Source organism: Diadema antillarum, unplaced genomic scaffold (assembly GCF_040938485.1).
Source record: "Diadema antillarum isolate AM-2024a unplaced genomic scaffold, OU_Dant_1.0 seq00001295_RagTag, whole genome shotgun sequence".
Lineage (NCBI taxonomy): Eukaryota > Metazoa > Echinodermata > Echinoidea > Diadematoida > Diadematidae > Diadema > Diadema antillarum.
In genome coordinates this window covers 372,475-385,543 of record NW_027272074.1, presented here as the reverse complement: position 1 = coordinate 385,543, position 13,069 = coordinate 372,475, and the positions used below count along the sequence as shown (strand labels likewise).

Sequence of the window (13,069 nt, the reverse complement as noted above, 5' to 3'; positions counted from 1 at the left end):
TCCACCCACAATGCCCCTTCATCGGTCACTTTGATATCCATTGTTTGACCGACAAGGGGTGGACAAAGAGAATCCCCGTAATGAAGAGACTGATGCAGTGATAGGATCAAAGCGATCCTTCAAAAGCTAATTTCTTCTAAGCATGGTTCTGCTTCTGCTTTTGTCCCAAGGACTTTGAAAAAGAATATTTTGTAGCCCCTGGAAAACAAGCATGCCACCATTTAAGGGGCATTAACCTCTCCGTTTGCCCTATATTCTGAATTTATTAGGGCATTTAAACACTTGATGCTCTCCAGGATGTTGCGTAAAGCCCGCCGCACACTACACGATTTTGCCCCGATTCACCGGTCTTAAGACCTTAAGACTAGAAGTGTGACGTCACAGTCTTGCCATTTTCTAGTCCTACGACTGGGTCTTAGCGCCAGTCGTAGAGATTTGACATGTTGAATTTCTACGACTGGTCGTAGGCTTTCAGCCATTCACAATGCAGTAAAATGCAAGCGCACGCAGTACGCACTGCGCGCGCTTTACAGTCAGGTCGTATAGTGTGCGGTGCCCGGTCGTACGACTGGTCTTAAGACCCAGCTTGGCTTAAGACTTTAAGACCAGTCTGATCGTGTAGTGTGCGGTGGCCTTAACCTGACAGTAGTTTTGACCTAGATGAGTTCTTGTCTGGTAGGAGATACCATATCAAAGCATACAGGTAGGCTGTCCTAGAGTACAATGAGTAGATACTGATGAAACATGTGGATGACAATCTACCATGTGAGTCGGTATAAAGTCAAGATGACAAGTCTGAATGTGACAATTAGACAGAGACAGAACGATAACTCCACCTTTCTGCCTATACACAGTCAAACTTACACAGCTACACAATGTACTTCAAACTAGTTTTTAGCATGGTTCAACAACAGAGACACACGGTCCTGGCCTCTCTATTTGGAACCTCATTTCTGACATGCTTGGACTTATACTGTAGTTCATCAAAAGGTCTTTGTCTCATACTTAAACATAATTCACTCTCCAAATATGATTTCTAAAGCCTCCAAAGGGTAATATACAATTTCTTTAGCTGTTGTTCACTGACAATTTGACATTTGAAAATGCTGATATACTCTTGTCATGCACTAACACCAGTGGAAACGAGGCATGCCTGGCCAGTAAATGTCAGCAAATCCAATAATTACTTGCACTATGCTTTAGCAATATTTTATTATTACCATCCCAATAAGTCCCATGCCTGCTTAATTGTGTGTGGGCGGATGCAATTGTGAATCTTTTAATGACTGTGGTCAGGCTTTGGCCAATCTTCTTGCTTTTGCCCTCTCCCCCCCCCCCCCCCCCCACTTTTCTTTTCATACCCGGGTAAATGTCAGATGCTCACAGGCTTAAGTCCATGTGTATACTCTGTGTTTAAAGGATAATAACAGATAGTTGATGAGAGTTTCATTTCCACAAATACTGAAGCCTACTTTCAGATACTTTGTGTCTGCCCAGCAAGCAGCATCTCACAAATACTGTGGCAAGCCAACGACATTGTCAAGGTTGTGGCGGGAAAACTTCCCATCATCTCTGCGCATGCCTGGGGCAGCATTTCCCTCGTTTCTTTTATAATCCTGAAGCACAAAGAAATAGTTTGAGCAGTTTTCATCAAATACCCCACAATTGTCCTTTAATATCTCATTAGCATGCGGTACCAACCTCTACAAAAAAAGAAAGGAAAAAAAAAGAAGAAATTCTTCAAGCTCGTGCATGACAATAATTTCTCAGAATTTGCCCAAGCATCAAAGCTTGCATCAGTTTCGAAATGTGGTGTTATGCACTTTCCTTAGCAAGATGTTAAAGAAGAACTCCCATTAAACTCAGCAGTGGATGAAACATAAATGAGATTTCAAAAGAACAAACATGGGTTCATAATTAAAAGTATTAATGCTAATGAGACCACACCACATTCCAATCAATGTTTCAATCACTGTTCCAATGTTTGTGGGTTTGGGATTTTTTTTTTTTGCAAATGGACTCATCATATGCGTATAGCCAGATGCCTCCGAGTCCAGGTATGTAGCCAGGTGGATAACTGAAGAAGCCTTGGCCGAGACTAAAACTATTCTGGACAACGACTGGAGTAAAGGCTAAGCTTCAGGTCAAGATGTTGTAAAAATAAGATTCAAACATATTGACTGAAGATGCACATCAGAATGTATCAAGAAAAGAAAAATGTTCATGGTAGAACAAGAGGCGATTGGTGCAATCTTCATACTTGATCAAGTAACAAAGATGGACACACCTAGTGAAAGATGCGAGTACTGAGGTGAGTTTCAAAAAGTTTTGCCACTTTAGCCCATTGAGGACGGGCTGATTTGCTACAACATGCATTTCCCAAAGACACTTGCCTGAGTATACTCGGGACTTGTCCTCAACGTGTTAACAGCAGCAACTAACATTTCGGTAGCATTTGGTGGCAGGGACCGTATAGTGCAAGCGAACAATTTTGCATGGGAGAAATGGAAGTCAAGACGAGATAAAAACAAAGGATAAGAGATGAGGCATACCTTGGCGATATCCTGCTTGATTTCATCGATGCTTAATTGCTTCTTCTCCTTCGTCTTCCCACCTGACTTGGCCTCCTGTTAAAAAAATGAAAAATATATAAAACCATGGAATACATATTTGTGTTGGTCTGTCTGTCCCTGTTTCTCTCTCACTGTTTCTTCCTCTCTCTAAACAATTTTTATTTCATATTTTCAATCATTATTCATACAGGGAACCAGGGGAGCTGGGGGGGGGGGGGGGGGGCTGCCCCCTTTTTTTGGTCTTTTAAAAAGAATGAGGAAAAAATCTTAACACCCATATAAATGTAACGTGAAAGTACTTCAGTCACATACATGTATGTGATGGGGGCTGCAACAAATATTGAAATGGCGACAAAAGGAAGTGCTCAGTGGGACATTAACTTTGCTTTATATTTGCAAACAAGATTTCGACCTTTTTAAGGGTCTTCTTCAGGGCTTGAAATACAAAATAACAATGCATCATATGGATACATAGCAAACTGAAAGGGTAAATATCAACCCTTTGCTACATTCCCTCAAAATTAAGGGTGACCAGATAAAAACTCGATGCACAGCAATTCATAGGACTGTGCATGGTCACACAATCCTTGATAAGGGGGTGCTTTGGTGGCTCTCTGTCTTTGCTTTCGTTTAATTTGATGCTTGTTTTCCACGAGGAACAACCACGACACTGATCATGTCAGAATGGCCGAATGTTGGCATTTTGCTCTTTCGTATCCGTCATGTGAGCAATTAAGTGTCAGTGTTCGGTGAACAAAGTATGGCTGTCAGACGTATTCACTGTGAACACTTTATCTCGTCCTGTTTGCATTTAGCATTAACAAAGAAACACACAAAAACAAGTAAAATACACCTCTGTCATCCTGAATAATGCAATTAACAAGAGCATTCAGTCAAACAGGCTTCACAATTGCTCAAAGGCACTGCAATGCATGAAGAAAAGGATACCACGAAACTCTGTTACAGGGGATGGGGGGGGGGGGGCAATGCAGAACTGCAGGGATACTGGTGAAGTGGCTGCTTATGTGATGCCTCCCGTTTGCTAGTCTCTGTAATGTGAGGGAATCACGCAGCACCCTATTGGCTGTCTAACCTGTCAGTTAAGCAGTCAATCATGCCTCATGCATATTCATGGGCTTACTAGGCCACACCCTTGAAACCACTTTGCAGCAGACTCAAATTGAGTGGAAAGAGAACAAGAAAAAAAACAACAACAACAGTGAGACCTGGTTTATTGAACTATATCAAAGATATGCGATGAAAAGAGCTCACAGGCAAATTTATATGTATCTCTCTCCCTCTCTCTCTCTCTCCTTTTTGAAATTCTGTCCTCTGAAAGAAAGAAAAGGTGACTGTTGCAGGTGAAAAAGTTGTAACCCACACAAGAACGGCCAGAAAGGAAGGAAAGTATGCATTTCAAACATTCCTGGCCTCTTTTTGAACCAATTATTGACATTACTTGACTCATCCTATGCCGGCGACATAATGAAAGAATGAAAGAAAGAAAAAGGAGGGGGGAAAACACAAACACACACATATAAATAGAAGCAGGTGTTTTATAGTCTTAGACACTCTTGATAAATAGGCTCATATCAGTCAATTTTGTCATGCTAGTGGGGCAAATGTGACACATATACGATGGAATTTCTGACTGCAAAGACGGGAATATGAAGTCAAACAAATCAACGGCGATGAGTAATAGTATTACTCACCATCCATACAATGAGTCTAGCTCAATATTTCCATTTCATAAAAGAAGGTGATTACCAATGCAAACAACTTAGGGTCAACTGACTCCAAATTGGGAATCCCTCAAAAGAAATTTGTGGTAGACACTTCAAAGTATAAGCACACAAAAAATATATAAGACTTCAGTCAGAGGAATAAGGAATTAATAAAAACAAAATGAATAGATTTTTTTTCATCAACTAGAGTAATGGAACAAGAAAAGTTTGAATTAGATTCAAAATTTGCTTTTCGGTAGTTGTTTTTTTTTTTCCCAGGTAGGGGGGATAACTCAGCCATTAAGCATGCCATTTGGCAAAATCTAACAAATATGTACAAAAGATACATCAACTTGCAAAAAATACTTGTACAAGGACATGTATCAAGAAGTACCATTCATCATATGGTGATGCATCAACGGATATTTTACAGATGAGGTCATAAATATCTTGATTGGCTAACTGATACCTCGATGACCTTTAATCAATTTCTTTATATCATCCTATATGCATTGAAAAGTTTCTTTCCTATGCAAATCACAGTAACACAGCCTTAGCAAACATACCACTCCCTGACTGAGCCTCTTCCCCCTTCAAAAAATAATACCCCCAAATCAGAAGAGCAATAATACCAACTCACATCTATACTAGACATCCAGCTGGTACGGCCATCAACATCGTACGGACAAGTTTAGTCAATTCAAATCATCGCTAACCGCAATGAATGGTGAAGATTTTTATGTTAAGATAATCGGACTGGCTTCAGATTTCAAACATGAGAGAGGGCAACTTGTGTGACTACATGTACGTAACAAAGTCTGCAAGGAACACTAGCTAGACTGATGTACATCGCACAACTGTGAAGACTGACGGAATATAATGAACTCATCCAGCAATTTAAAAAAGAATATAAAGCTACTTGAATCTGACAAACTACAGTAAAGTTTCAAGCATACCCAAAGTTCCAGATCGGGGATACATAAAATCTTCTCAAGAAGATATTCTGCACTCCCCCCCTCAAAAAAAAAAAAAAAAAAAAAAAGAGAGAAAAGACTCACTTTTATTCCATTCATTGGTGCATTGTTTTCCTTCTCTTGGCATTCTAATGACATCTTTCTACCAAGATGTTGTTGGTTTGGAGTCAAAATACCATTAACCTATTAAGCTTATCTCTCTCTCTCTACTTAAAACACATCTACGCTGTCCCTCACCTACACTCAAGCGCATAAGCACATAACCATTTGCACCAACTCACTCTCATTTTCACTGAAAATGACCACCAGCTATTGTGTCTTAAACAGCTTGTCTCAATGGGGCTCAAATCATAGAACCACTTTGCAGGAATATCACCTGAGCCGCGCTTGTAAAAAAAGAGCACCGCTATCTCCGCCTGTTGTTGCACACCGAACGGGCCGCGACAAAGAGGACTGTGCCGGAATATCAACAAGCAGGGCGGCTTCCCATTCTCCGCCATTTCCAAGCAAGGTCACTACAGTTTGTCTACATCTATTTAGCGCTTACCTTTATTTCCCCTCCTCCTTTCTATCGGCAGAGCCACACACAGACAGAAATTTCCATGAGCATTGAGTGTGCTCTACATGATTCAACTATTTCTCCATCTTCAAGGGGGGAACATTTATTTTTTATTTTTCCCCCTTCTCTCTTTCCTCGCAGAGACTCCGTAAGGGCACTTCTTTTCTTTCCCCCATTTTTTTCCAGGTCAACCAAGGCTGGTTGGAACAAACAGTCCACCCTCCGCCGTCCCATCAGCTGGGAGAGGAAAATATCACCTGTAAGCAGCATTCTCTTCTTCCACGGCCACGAGAAAGTAAAAGAGAGCTACAGATGCGACAGGGGGCTCATTAAAACCCTACTTCCGAGGAACACAAATGCTTTTTAAAGATGCTTTTTAAAGTTTGTACGGATGTTATTAACTTCTCTCAAATTGCTATTTTTCATTCACTCATTTTTATACCTGCATTTATACACAGATGCAAACTGTATTTCTGGCAGCAACCACAGAATACCTCAACAATTTAATGACAAAAAAGGAACAAAACTAAAACATCAGACACACAGTTCTGTAATTCAATATAATAATTAAAACTTTAAAAAAAAATCACCAGAGGGAATATAGAAAATATCAAAAATGTATATAAAAGTTTAAAGCAAATATTGAACATTTGAACTTCTCCTCTGGATCCACAGCAGAAGAATAAAGCCCTTCTTAAAAATTTTCAGTTGATTTTTTTTGGTTAATTTTCCAGCATTTAAAAAGAGGATGAGCACTTGATAGGAGAGTCATGTGATGCAATGAGAATAAATTGTGTTAATGGAAGCAATTAGTTCCAGCTTGTCAGGAATCCCTTTCCTCCAAGTTCTGTCCAATGTGTTTATACATTGATATGCAGTTCCAAGAGCATCCAAGTGCTAAACTTGGAAAAATCACATCCACGACATGCTTCACAATGATTCACATTTCTCTGTGACCACTTAACCAGATTGAATGGGGTTTTCTGCAAAATATAAGATGTTATATTTTCAGACTCTGAAACAGCATTCAGACAGTAATCATATTGGAAGTTATCAATGCAAAAATCCAATTGTAATTCTTGTTGGGACATACTGTACAAAGAGTTAATAGAACACTAGCATTAGTCATTGCCAAGCTTTTCCATAGTTTGTGCTAAAATTTCAGACCTGCTACAAAGAACTGTGCCAGTGATTCACTAAAGATCTTCTTCAAAACAAATCTTGAGGGAAAATTTGGGGAAAATTTGGAAGAGCTCACATGAAAAGAAAAAAGAAACATTTTCAAAGTGAGTCCACACATCATATCTTGTGGTATGCCCCCTACGGTGTTGCCCAAACAAGGCTGACTGTTATGGATTCATTCATCAAAGCCACATGTAGTATATTGGAGGAAGAATGTAAGAGGAAATGATTTAGACATTGTACCCTGCTTGATTATTTCTTGTTTTTTTGACAGTGAATCACACTAGATTATATAAATTCTAAATGAATAGTTTGTAAAAAATGGAAATATTGCCTTATCCCGAACAGTTATAGACATTTTTTTAAAAACTAAATTAAAGCGGAAAATGCTGCTTTCAGACAAAACTCAGTCAAGGCTAGTTTATTCTCAACTGTACTTTGTAAGGCAGCAAAATTTACACCTACACATAATTCTGGAGGCATAGAATTATTAATAATATCATAAATGATAAGTCTGCAATCACTGAAAATGTTCTGATTACTGCCTTCATCTCTCATCTGACACTTCTCTGTATCATATGCGTTCAGAATTGTTAAAAAATGGGGTAATGATTGTCAGATTTTACTGTACCCAGTTACATATTTAGGTTTTTATGCTTACATGTAAACTATTCTGCTAATGAGACATTATCCAAAGAAAGAAAATTAACTTGTGCTGATTTCAATAAAAAAAAAAAAAAATTAAAAAATAGATAGATAAATAAATAAATAAATCACAACTTCAAAAATTCATTCCTTATTTCTGTCCTGTAACTGCCATTCACTGGGGGTATTCCATGTGATAAACAACTAAAATGCATGGATCTACCTACAACGAGGCATGAATAATAACACAATACCAGTATTATTTTGCATCATGTTTACCCTAAATATCCCAAATGTTAAAGTGCGTATGCTGGGGACCAATACTAGCACACCTGGCAAAACGGGGAAATGTCTAAACGTCACATTATCTTCTATCAGAAGTATAAAATCTCAAAATAGTTTTGCCATACATCACTCATTATGTACAAAGATTACTGAATCTTTGTACTTTCCGTTGGTGTTTAAGAGGCTCATCTACATCCAGTTCATGATACCAGTATGTAATTTTTCTTTCTTTTTATTTTCTGGCTAGGGGTACACAATCTACTTAACTGCTGCCACAGAAGGTTTTTTTTCACAATTTCCTATTTAAACAAAATATTTGCAAAAGAAACAGAGACTTGTAGTTACAAATAGTATTTGACAACAATAACAACAAAAATCCACTTTTACCCAATCTACATGGTCAGCACAACTTGTGTACTATCATAGTGATTGTACAAGACAGATGAGCACACACTGTATTGAACAAAATGAAAACTGAGTGATCTGGATACACTTTCTTTCTTTTTTACAAGACCTCAAGGTTTGCTTGTCAACGTCTGGACAATTTTATCCCATTTAGTTAGGAAATTATGTTATCATGTTTTTCTACACTGTCAAGTAAAATATTTATTTTTTCCCCCAACAATTTAAGCAAAGTACTGCAATTGAAATGGATACTTTTCTAAAGTCTCGTTGGAAATTTCAATCAGCAAAATTGCTGAATATGGTATCGTAATGCAAGGGAGTGGTATCGGCCTTTCACCATCCTTTGGGGATAATTATTATCAATCATACAGTGAACAATGCCGCACTACTACAGGCAGCCAGGTTTGGGAGAGATTTTCTGAAAGTGTCTGCGACCTCCCTGGACTTCACAAGAAATGTGATCCCCTTTCACATTCATCTAATTCACACAGCTTGCACTCGTGGACTGTAATGCGGGAGCTAAATCTCTCCCAGAGACAGGGGTGTCAATTAACGGATTACACCAATTTGTGACCTGCAAAGTACTGTCTTGGGAAAATCGAGAGTCCTTTACTTGGTTACTTTTGAGTGCTGTTCATCTTGAGTGTTGTTCATCTTGCCATGTTTATTACTCGCTAGCAGAGTAAGATTAGCCGTTATTGCAGCATTCTCATTTCCGGATTATCATTTTACGAGCCCCCTAATGGGATCAATCATTTGGAGGATTTGGCGAAGAAGTGACATGATCGACTGGTCATTACCTAAAGCATTTGACCATTTGACAGATATAAATAACTCAGACATAATTCAAATAAATGCTATTGAAGGAGTGAGGGACATTTAGCCATGATGTAAAATTGGCCACACTGAATTAGTTGCTGACTAGATATTTTTTCTGATCATTTTCATTAATCTCTACATGACACAGTGTAAAATTGACCACCCTTTTTGAAAAACAACTAACCCATAACCATTTGGCCACTAGATATGGTAATTTTTCAACAATCTTCAGAAGAAAATTCATTTTATGTTCAATTTCTTAGTAAAAAGACATCATCACTACCTTTCACGTCCTGTCTTCAGCAAATCTTTCTTTTGGGATATGAGTATAATTTTCATATTGAGTGTCAAAAGAATAAAACTAAAAATGAAGTTTTCATTTGCCCATTAAATGTGCTAATAGCACTTATTATTTTTTTTTACAGGAAGTAAACAGAGTACAGTTATTTGCTCAATGGATATGAAGTTTATGGGACTTACATTACCAGCTGTTTTATAAAGTTTTACTAGAACTCAAGCTTCGACATCTCACATGAGACTAGACATCATTCTTTTTGATTAGAAAAAAGTTTCCGTTTTAAAAAATATGGGGAAGTTTCTCATTAAAACATTTCATTTGCTCTTTTGAATTGAAAGGCACACTTAGAACAGAGAAGTTTGTGAGAAGAGCAAAGAAAAACACGTACCGCTACTACAAAATTAACCCCACATACATATAATCATAAATTGGTACTTCAAGGTCATGGACCCAGTGTAATTGATGCACATATACTTGTGTATACTGCCCTCAAGTGTCGGGCACACATCTCGCCTCCCCGAAGGGGACTGCTAGTTGACATCGACACTGGAGTAGTCACTTGAAGAGAGGGGAGGAGGATGTGGGAGACAAGACAGAGAAAGGCTTAGCGACGATGTAGCGGCATCGCCGAGGAGCTCTAGAGGTGGATGGCGGCTCTCGGGGCAACCCTTCATGGACAGCGACGTCATCAAGTCGATTTCCTTGACGACAGAGCCGAGTGCAGGCGAGACCGCGTGATGTCATTCACGTCGCACACTTTGCCGCTGAGGTTCACGCTGAAAGATGGCCAAGACATTTCTTCCTCTCTCTGCCCCCCGCGCCCAGAGTCACTCCCACTCGCATCTCGAGCGCCGAGAATTGGCTCTTGAGAGCTGGCCGGGAGTACACAAACAAGACACTCCACGTGCTGTCTCCCGTAGCTATTTATGCCAAGATCGGTGGCGAGACGCGAGAGTAATAGACCTGAAGGACGTCTTGTCACTGAAAGGTCGGCGACTCTACTACGTCTGTCAGCCCAACTTTCACAATGGAAGCGAAGTTGGGATGCATACTGCAAGACTGGCAAGTGACTGATTAATGCTAAAGATTGTAAAGCACCATGACCCACTTTTAGTATGGAACACTGGAGACATGTACATGTACCTGTAGAAGGTTAGGGGAGTCACATTTTTAAACCCTTGCCTGACACAAACTGCAATGAATACTTCAGGTGTTAAGTTAACAAAATATGTGACCCAAGTAAAATATGGCATGCTTTCACAAACAAGATGCCACTTGCCATGGTTTACTTGTCCTTTTTTTTTTTTTTAAATGGATATGGTAGATGCCAAATATTTTGCAGGCATAATATTTTGTGAACCCAGACTTGTATGACAATTCCATGGATGATTGACGAATTCAAAATTGCGAACATGAATATCATACTGCTTGTGCCATGGGTAAGGCTCCCAATTTTAGTCCCAGCCCCTATGTGGCTACCCCTGGATCTGCTGTACACAAATTTGAAAGTATACTCACTACTCTTTTACTCAAGAGTATCTCTGGTTTCTACAATGCAGATTCTCTAATTTGGGGGTTCTGGGATCCCCTGGGGGCCCCCCAGGGGATGGAGGCATAGTGCCCATTTGTACAAATATACATATTCATCACCCTAGCAATAATGTCCACCATGTTTGTGAACATATTGACCTTATGTTTTTAAGTAGATGAAACTGTGAAAATAGAGCCCAATTTAGCCTCCAATCCCCATCGAGCATGCCCCTCCCCCTCTCCCCCCCCCCCCCCCCCGAATATGCCATGAATAAACTTAAAATCACAGTCGCCAATCTGCTTACTCATAGCAATATCACTTCTAGTTCTAGAGAAGAAGATTTGTAAAGATTCCTTTGTTTGTTTGTTTATTGTTGTTGTTGTTGTTGTTGTTTTTTTTTTTTTTGGGGGGGGGGGCTTTGTCCCTCCCAATCCCATCCCATCCCCAGGGGAAGGGCATTGTGCCCCTGTGAGCCCCCACGATGTAATGGTGCCCATTTGCACAGATATGTACTCTATCACCCTAGCATTAATACCTGGCAAGTCTGGTGAAAATCTGACCATACATCTTCAAGACGATGACAATGTAAAATTTGGGCCCCAATTTGTCCCCCGGGGTCCCCAAGGGGCCCCCACCGGGTGGTCTGCCATGAACAAACTTCAACCTACATTCACCAATGTACGTACCATGCATAACTGACGACGGATGACACGGACCGGATGCCAGACACCAGACAATGAATAATCGCAATAGCTCGCTTGAGCCCAGAGGCTCTGGTGCACTAAAAATTCTCTGACCATTACGTCAGTCATACGATCTTATTCAGATGAGGATTTCACCTCTCCTGGCCTAGTATGAGCAGCACACCAAACAGTGACCTCGTATAACTTGACAAGCTTATGGCTTAATATATTCAGGACGGCTACCATTGACATCTCATGCGATTTGATGCACCAGCCGGTACCCCAGGGTACCGCATGGTATGGCGCCATCTCATGTTCCGAAGATGTGTATTTACACATTGCAACCATGGTGGCCAAAATGCAGCACTCAGAGATAATGATCCCAATACCAATTCTGCCCTATTATGGAGCTTTCATCATAGTCACAATAATAATAATTATGCTAATTATGATAATACCTCTCATGTTTTCAAAAATGTTATTACTATTTTGAACAGTAATTCAGAAGGAGATCATTTTAAAATCCACAAAGCAGTCATTATATGATTCCTCATTTTACATCTGTGGCTTGGTATCAAATGCAGTGAGGTGCAGCTGTCTGTGTGTGATGCTGAGATCACTAGTGATGTGCACTGATGTGGTTTTCGTCCATAAAGCACTAAAAATTACTTTCACTCACCACACTTTTGGTAACTCAGGGTATTGTGCTAAAAATGAATGAATAAATGGATATATATATATATATATATATATATATATATATATATATATATATATGTATAGATATATATATATATATTTATAATTCAACAAAATTGACAGATTTCTATTTGGTACGCCAGGGTGTCAAAAAGATCATCATATAGCTGCCCGTAAGCACAAACACAGTTAAAGAGATTGTGCTTCACAGCATACGTGTACACGTAGCTCTAGCACAGACCTCACTTTACACAAAATAATCTGGGTACAGTACACTCCAGTTATAACAATCACAGTTATAACGAAATTCCAGTTACGATGAGTGAAAATTCAGACCGCAACATTATCAACTCTGTTTTTTATTGTTAATTTGTTCAGTTGAAATGAAATTTCAATATAACGAAAGAAAACTGCTGGTCCCGAGGACTTCGTTAGAACAGGTGTCCACTGTAATGACTATGCAAACAACAAATTATATTTTTGAATTCTTTACTTACTCATAATTTTATATTTTCTGAGGATATTCATCCTATTATCACTCCAACAATTTCTGAAGGCAATTCTATAATTCATCACTGTGTACTGGCATAAGATGACTAATAACATGATACGATCCGAGTGGAATATATTTGTTTATATAACAAAGTATGTCAAGATTCCGTTCCTCCCTTTTCAGTATTATTTTCTTTCAA

General features: G+C 39.2%; 1 protein-coding gene across 1 annotated transcript in view; it reads right to left on the bottom strand.

The window, feature by feature from the left end:
• The window catches only part of LOC139708044 (mitotic apparatus protein p62-like), a 72,948-nt gene that overhangs the window by 19,815 nt on the left and 40,064 nt on the right, over positions 1 to 13,069 (bottom strand). Inside the window, exon 11 of the mRNA XM_071620032.1 lies at positions 2,553 to 2,627. Coding sequence (XP_071476133.1) covers positions 2,553 to 2,627 — 75 coding nt within the window. The remainder of the gene's footprint in view (positions 1 to 2,552; positions 2,628 to 13,069) is intronic.